Source organism: Hordeum vulgare, chromosome 5H, assembly GCF_904849725.1.
Source record: "Hordeum vulgare subsp. vulgare chromosome 5H, MorexV3_pseudomolecules_assembly, whole genome shotgun sequence".
NCBI lineage: Eukaryota > Viridiplantae > Streptophyta > Magnoliopsida > Poales > Poaceae > Hordeum > Hordeum vulgare.
Genome location: NC_058522.1, coordinates 497034857 through 497043634, shown reverse-complemented (window position 1 = coordinate 497043634; position 8778 = coordinate 497034857). Strand labels below are relative to the sequence as shown.

General features: G+C 49.7%; 1 protein-coding gene across 1 annotated transcript; it reads left to right on the top strand.

The window, feature by feature from the left end:
* Nucleotides 1-7454: 7454 nt before the first annotated feature.
* LOC123397955 (BON1-associated protein 1-like) lies at nucleotides 7455-8531 on the top strand. Its single transcript, XM_045092465.1, has one exon. The coding sequence runs from the start codon at nucleotides 7692-7694 to the stop codon at nucleotides 8358-8360; it is 669 nt and encodes a 222-aa protein (XP_044948400.1). The 5' UTR covers nucleotides 7455-7691; the 3' UTR covers nucleotides 8361-8531.
* The last annotated feature ends 247 nt before the right edge of the window (nucleotides 8532-8778 follow it).

Sequence of the window (8778 nt, the reverse complement as noted above, 5' to 3'; positions counted from 1 at the left end):
AACGGACAACGACGAGAACCGGGAACTAACAGCGGATGCAAGTTTTGAAAACTGGCGGCAACGGAATGCCGATGCAATGTCGATGATGCGAATGATGCGTTGATGATGCGACATAACAAAATAGACACACGATGAAAACGGAAAGAAGGGGGAATCTTCTGGAACGTCGGCATCGGGCTGTCACAACTGGCCGCCCCCTCACCTAGATCCTTGGCCTATATATTCCCAAATATTCAGCAAAAAATCAGGGGAGCCTCGAAAATACTTTTCCGCCGCCGCAAGCTTCCATTTCCGCGAGATCTCATCTTGAGACCCTTCCCGGCGCCCTGCCGGAGGGGACTTTGGAGTTGGAGGGCTTCTTCATCATCATCATCGCCCCTCCAATGACTCGTGAGTAGTTCACTTCAGATCTACGAGTCCGTAGTTAGTAGCTAGATGGCTTCTTCTCTCTCTTGGATCTTCAATACAAAGAATGCACCGTGTTGCTCAAAACGCCTTTGGAGCCCCGTTTCTAAACTGTATAACATGCCACACCTAACCAGAGAGTAGTCATCACTCCGCGTTTGCTAGACGTTCAGAATGTCCTGGGCTGCTGCGGGAGCGGGAGGGTCACCTAGCGGTGCATCAAGGACATAAGCCTTTTTAGCTGCTTCAAGGATGAGCTTCAAGTTGCGAACCCAGTCCGCATAGTTGCTACCATCATCTTTCAGCTTGTTTTTCTCTAGGAATGCGTTGAAATTGAGGTTGACGTTGGCCATCTACAATATTTATAAAGACAACTTTTAGACTAAGATCATGACAATTAAATTCATTTAATCATATTAAGTATGAACTCCCACTTAAATCGGCATCCCTCTAGTCATCTAAGTGATACATGATCCATGTTGACTAACCCGTGTCCGATCATCACGTGAGACGGACTAGTCACCATGGTGAGCAACTTCATGCTGATCGTATTCAACCATACGACTCATGTTCGACCTTTCGATCTCTTGTATTCGAGGTCATGTCTGTACATGCTAAGCTCGTCGAGTCAACCTAAGTGTTTCGCGTGTGTAAATCTGGCTTACACCCATTGTATGTGAATGTTAGAATCTATCACACTCGATCATCACGTGGTGCTTCGAGACAACGAACCTTTGCATGCACACTTAGGGGAATACGTTCTCGAAATTTTAAGAGGGATCATCTTATTATGCTACCGTCGTTCTAAGCAATAAGATGAAAAACATGATAAACATCACAATGCAATCATATAGTGACATGATATGGCCATTATCATCTTTGCCCTTTCGATCTCCATCTTCAGGCATCGCATGATCATCAACGTCACCGGCGTGACACCATGATCTCCATCATCGTGTCTCCATGAAGTCGTCACGCCAACTACTACTATCACTACTACTATAGCTAACCGTTAGCAATGAACTAAAAGTAGTAAGCACATGGTGTTGCATCTCATACAATAAATTAAGACAACTCCTATGGCTCCTGCCGGTTGTCATACTCATTGACATGCAAGTCGTGAAACCTATTACAATAACATGATCATCTCATACATCATACATGCAACATCACAACTTTGGCCATATCACATCACATGTCAAACCTTGCAAAAACAAGTTAGACGTCCTCTAATTGTTGTTGCAAGTTTTACGTGGCTGATTTGGGTTTCTAGCAAGAACTCCTTCTTACCTATGTGACAGCCACAACAATGATATGACAAAGCTATTTACCCTTCATAAGGACCCTTTTCATCAAATCCAATCCGACTAGAGTAGGAGAGACAGACACCCGCTAGCCACCTTTATGCACGGTGTGCATGTCTGTCGGTGGAACCAGTCTCATGTAAGCGTACGTGTAAAGTCGGTCCGGGCCACTTCATCCCACAATACCGCCGGAAAAGAATAAGACTAGTAGCGGCAAGCAAATTGACAAATCATCGCCCACAACTTTTGTGTTCTACTCGTGCATAGAATCTACGCATAGAAAACCTGGCTTGGTTGCCACTGTTGGGCAACGTAGCAGAAATTCAAAATTTTCCTACACCATATTTAGATCTTCCTATGGAGAGACCAGCAACGAGAGAGGGGTAAGAGCATCTTCATACCTTTGAAGATCGCTAAGCGGAAGCATTACTAGAACGCGGTTGATGGAGTCGTACTCGTAGCGATTCAGATCGCGGTGTGATTCCGATCTAGTGCCGAACTACGGCACCTCCGCGTTCAACACACGTGCAGCCCGGTGACGTCTCCCGCACCTTGATCCAGCAAGGAGGAGGGAGAGGTTGGGGAAGAACTCCAGCAGCACGACGGCGTAGTGTCGATGGAGAGACGAGGTCTCCCGGCAGGGCTTCGCCAAGCACCGGCAGAGAGGATCAGAAAGAAGGGCAGGGCTGCGCGAGGGAGAGGGAGAAGTCTGTCTCCCAAGGGCCAAAAACCCCTCTCTATCTATAGGAGGAGGGGAAGGGGGTGCGCCACCCCTAGGGTTCCCCCCTAGGTAGTGCGGCAGCCACCAGATGGGAAAGGGGGGCGGCGGCTAGGGTGGGAGGGGGTGGCCCACCACCTGGTGGGCCTAAGGCCCACCTGCGCCTAGGGTTGCCCCCTCTCCCCACAACTTGCGCATTGGGCTGGGTGTGGGAGGCGCACCAGCCCACCTAGGGGCTGGTTCCCTCCGTACTTGGCCCATCTAGCCTCTTTGGGGTCGTTGCCCCCCTTCGGTGGACCCCCGGGGCCACCTCCGGTGGTCCCAGTACGTTACCGGTGACGCCTGAAACACTTCCGGCGTCCAAATCCATCCATCCTATATATCAATCTTTACCTCCGGACCATTCCGGAGCTCCTCGTGACGTCTGGGATCTCATCCGGGACTCCGAACAACTTCCGGTAACCTCGTATAACAATTCCCTATAACCCTAGCGTCACCAGACCTTAAGTGTGTAGACCCTACGGGTTCGGAAGACACGCAGACATGACCGAGACACCTCTCCATCCAATAACCATCAGCGGTGTCTGGATACCCATGATGGCTCCCACTTGCTCCACGATGATCTCATCAGATGAACTACGATGTCAAGGATTCAATCAATCCCGTATACGATTCCCTTTGTCTGTCGGTATAGAACTTGCCCGAGATTCGATCATCGGTATACCTATACCTTGTTCAATCTCGTTACTGGTAAGTCTCTTTACTCATTCCGTAGCACGTCATTGTGTGACTAACTCCTTAGTCACATTGAGCTCATGATTATGTTCTACCGAGTGGGCCCAGAGATACCTCTCCGTCACACGGAGTGACAAATCCCGATCTCGATTCGTACCAACCCAACAGACACTGTCAGAGATACCCGTAGTGCACCTTTATAGTCACCCAATTACGTTGTGACGTTTGATACACCCAAAGCACTCCTACGGCATCCGGGAGTTGCACAATCTCACGGTCGAAGGAAAAGACACTTGACATTAGAAAAGCTTTAGCATACGAACAATACGATCTAGTGCTATGCTTAGGATTGGGTCTTGTACATCACATCATTCTCCCAATGATGTGATCCCGTTATCAATGACATCTAATGCCCATGATAAGGAAACCATGATCATCTATTGACTAACGAGCTAGCCAACTAGAGGCTTGCTAGGGACACATTGTGATCTATTTATTCACACATGTATTACTGTTTCCTGTTAATATAATTATAGCATGAACAATAGACGATTATCATGAACAAGGAAATATGATAATAACCATTTTATTATTGCCTCTAGGGCATATTTTCAACATATAGTCACCCAGTTACGTCATGACGTTTGATACACCCAAAGCACTCCTACGGTATTCGGGAGTTGCACAACCTCACGGTCGAAGGAAAAGACACTTGACATTAGAAAAGCTTTAGCATACAAACAATACGATCTAGTGTTATGCTTAGGATTGGGTCTTGTCCATCACATCATTCTCCCAATGATGTGATCCCGTTATCAATGACATCTAATGCCCATGATGAGGAAACCATGATCATCTATTGATTAACGAGCTAGCCAACTAGAGGCTTGCTAGGGGCACATTGTGATCTATTTATTCACACATGTATTACTGTTTCCTGTTAATACAATTATAGCATGAACAATAGACGATTATCATGAACAAGGAAATATGATAATAACCATTTTATTATTGCCTCTAGGGAATATTTCCAACAGTCTCCCACTTGCACTAGAGTCAATAATCTAGTTACATTGTGATGTATCGAACACCCATATCATTATGGTGTTGATCATGTTTTGCTCGAGGAAGAGGTTTAGTCAACTGGTCTGCAACATTCAGATCCGTGTGTACTTTACAAATATCTATTACTCCACTCTGGACATGGTCCTGGATGGAGTTGTAGCGGCATTTGATGTGCTTGGTCTTCCGGTGAAACCTGGGCTCCTTGGCTATGGCAATGGCCCAGTGTTATCACAGAAGTGTGTCATTGGACCCGACGCGCTTGGAACCACTCCAAGATCGGTGATGAGCTCCTTCATCCAAATTCCTTCATGAGCCGCTTATGAAGCAGCTATGTACTCCGCTTCACATGTGGATGCTGCCACGACTTCTTGCTTGTTGCTGCACCAGCTCACTGCCCCACCATTCAAAACATACATGTATCCGGTCTGTGACTTAGAGTCATTCGGATCTGTGTCGAAGCTAGCATCAACGCAACCCTTTACGACGAGCTCTTCGTCACCTCCATAAACGAGAAACATCTCCTCAGTCCTCTTCAGGTACTTAAGGATATTCTTGACCGGTGTCCAGTGTTCCATACCGGGATCACTTTGGTACCTTGATACGTCTCCGTCGTATCTATAATTTCTGATTGTTTCATGCCAATATTCTACAACTTTCATATACTTTTGGAAACTTTTTATACTATTTTTGGGACTAACATATTGATCGAGTGCCCAGTGCCAGTTACTGTTTGTTGCATGTTTTTTGTTTCGCAGAATATCCATACCAAACGTAGTCCAAACGTAATAAAAACTTACGGGGATTTTTTTGGAATATTTATGATTTTTGGGAAGAAGAATCAACGCGAGGCGATGCACGGAGTGCCGACAAGCCCTGTCGCCGCGGCCAGGGGGTGGGCCCACGGCAGGCAGGCTTGTGGCCACTCCTTAAGGCGGTTGGAGCCCTTCTTTCGCCGCAAGAAAGATAATATCCCGAAGAAAATCGTGTTAAAATTTCAGCCCAATCGGAGTTCCTGTTAATATAATTATAGCATGAACAATAGACGATTATCATGAACAAGGAAATATGATAATAACCATTTTATTATTGCCTCTAGGGCATATTTCCAACATGACAGCACCAATCTCGGTGTCAAAACCGGCTGATCTCAAGTAGGGCGTTGGAACTGTGGATCTTGGGTCGATGGGTAACAAGGGACGATGGAGACAATGTTTACCCAGGTTCGGCCCCTCTTGATAGAGGTAAAACCCTTTGTCCTGCTCTTGTTGTATCGATGAAGTAGTATGAAGTACAATGTTGATCTACCTTAAGATCGACTGTTGTGGTCTAAAACCCTAATCGTAATGAGCGTAATGTGTCCTACGAAGTATGGCCCCCTGGTTTATATAGACATGAGGGATGCTAGGGTTACACAAAGTCGGTTACATCAAGAAAGGAATTGCTAATTACTATCCCGCCTTGGATTGTACGCCAAGTGTTTGGTAGAGTCCATCTTGATTCCAGTACCACCAATGGAGATCGAGCGGCCCAGGAGTCCGGCCCACGACAGTAGATAAGAGCCCCAAGGACCCCTTAGTCTCAGACTCCCACAAGGGGGAGCTCGCGCCGCCGCCTCCAATCCTCCTCTGCCCATTCCCTTCCCTCACCGGCGTTGATAGAAGTGGCCCCTCCTCCCATTTCCCTTCTTCACGATGTGAGCTGGCACATGGCAGCCACATCAGGCGAAGACACCTGGCTAGGTGACGCGGCTATGCGGGGTGGTGCGACGCAGCTGCATCCGAGCGGTGGCTCCTTGGTGCAAACAATTGTGTGTCAAGCGGAGTGTGCTTGTGCAGGGAGGCGTTGATGGGCTGCTCAATCCAGATATGGATCGAGGGCTCCTCCGACGGGCTTCCTGCGTGCGGTGTGGGTCGAGGCGGAGTGGGACATCCATCGCCGGTGGCCTAGGCTGATGTAGGGGGTTGGCGTGGGGGTGTGCCATGATGGGCTGGTTCGGTGACATTCGCGGCTGGAGTGGCCCGTCCGGGGGCGCGGGTGGTGCGACTCGAGGCTTCTTGGGTAGCGGTGGGGCGGGGATGCTGCATTGGTTCGCAACAGATGATCGAGGGTTGCAGTGGTCTAATAAAAGGCAAGCATCATGGATCTGGAGGGTGGTGGAGGATGGTGGTCGGCGGCACGCACGTAGAGGGCCGACCTAGTCCGCGGTGGTGCTTGCCATCGCGTTTGTGCAATTCTGCCTTGTTGCTTCATTGTGTCGTCGATCTGAGTTGACGCCCATGGTGTTGATGTGTCGTTGGTCGAAGCGACGCCGATGACCCCGGTTGTGGCGGCGTCTCAGCTCGTCTTGACCAAGGTCGGGGACTAGTGTCGGGGCTTGCTCGACGGTGGCCGTTGACAGCTACTAGGTCGTGCCCCCCGGTCCACAGGGACTGGCTGGGGATGCAGGCTTGGACACTTCCTATAGTAGAGGTGATCACCCAGGCCGGGTGGCTGATGTCGGGCTAGGAGCAGAAGGATGTGTTTTCTGGTATTCCCATCGTGGTCTGTGTATTGCGATGGTGATGCTTGGCGGTGACTCGGGACATGGGTGCCGGGGCGGCGGCACGAGATGGTTGTCTGTATGGTGGCTTTCAGGCAGGCTCCATTCGACAATGGTGGCTACATTTCTCGGTCACCTAGGCGACGAGGGGTGTAGCGGAGGGTAGTTCGGGCGCATTTTCTGTCACACAGATCCGAATCTGGAGGCCTGTCCGCGCTGTTACTGGTCTGGATGCCCCGTTAATGTTATTGTATTATATATAAAATGTGGCGAGATGCAGTTGAGAGAGAGAGATAGACAAGCTGGAAGCCGATGCGGCGAAGACCGTCCTAATCATCTGGGTTTGGATACTGGAGCGCTTGGCGCGGGGTTAGGATTTTCAACATGTGCTTTCCAGAAGTTTTTAATAAAAAACAGTGAGTGTTCAATCATTTTCATTTCATTTTATTTATTTTATATATGCTTCCTGTCTCCTTCGCTCGCAGTGCGAGACGACGTGGAGTTCCGCGTGTTTGCATCAGATTAGCACAATTGCGCCTTCCACGTAAGTTGTACGTACAAAAGTTTTGCGCGTTCACGGTACACGTTTATACTCCTATCATTTATACTTTCTGAACGAAACGCGTGTTTGCTGAACACTCCTATATAAACGCCCTGAAGCTTCTACGAACGTCTGCGGCTATTTTGGGAAAACAAATCCGGTCGACCGTCGGAGAACCAAATCGGACGGGGAAATCTGACCCAAAACCTAGAACAAACGGACACACACAGGCTCCCGAGTTGACCCATTATCTCGGCCCCGACCACCGAGTAAACTCACGCGTCTTTTGGTCTCGATCCATATAAGCTACGCCGAGCCGCCGCCTCCACGATCCACACGAGCGCACGCACCGATCGATCCAACTCGTCGCTGCAACCACCAGCAATGGCGCTCAAGGGTACACCAATGCCGCCCAAGGACGTGTTCGCCGGGTCGTCGTCGTCGTCGTCGTGGTTCGCTAAACTGATGACCCTGGAGGTGACCGTGGTGTCCGCGGAGGAGGTCGTCTTCGGGGATCGCTGGCGCCGCCCGCTGGACCACGGGGCGCACGCCGTGGTGCGCACGGGCTCGTCGGAAGCGCGCACCGGCGTCAACGACGAGAAGGGCCACTGCAACGGGTACCCCTACTGGGGCGAGGCGGTGCGCGTGACGGTGTCGACGCACGCCAAGGCGATCGACGTGGAGATCCACCGCCGGCAGGAGCCCGTGGCGGCGGCGAGCGTGCCCGTCGCCGACTTCAGCGTCGGTCCGCCAGGCCACCTGCATTGCCTCAGCTACCGGCTGTTCGACACCAGGTCGGGGATAAGCAGCCGCAACGGCATCGTCAACATCACCGTCAAGAGGCTCGACGGCGCGGCGGTGCCTCGGGGTGAAGGGAAAGGCGGGAAGACCGTCGAGGAGGCCGCGAGTGGAAGTGGTGATTCCTGCTGTGGTGGTTTGGCCGACAAGGGGAAGGCGCCACCGGCGGCCGCCGCGGCACCGGCCGGTGCGGTGATGGGCTATCCCGTCGAGTTCTCCGCTGCTGGACAAGCTAATGGGAAGGGCTGCGTATAGTGGCAGAACGAGTTAACTGGGTTTCGACGGTAGATTCTCTTTGATCATGCCAATTGTACAAATCATGCTGAAATTGGCGCCTGAAATTGTGCTACAAGTTGTAAGCTAGGTTAAATCCGAGCAATATGTATTGGTCAAAAAATGGTTTTATATACTGTTTGAAAAAATCGGTTTTCCACCTACATGGTTTGGCTAGGTTTATTTTCTACCCATGAACAGTTTATTTAGACTAGCAAAAGGACACGTGCGTTGCAATGGAAGAAAAAAATACCACACGCTTTTAATATTTTTATAATCATTTTGATTTATTAAAATAATAAGCTAACTAACTAATGTAGTCAGTCCCATCCTATTTTGTTGAGAAATCAACCTGTTCATTGTTAATTCCACCATGATGAGAAATTGAGCGAGACAAGCA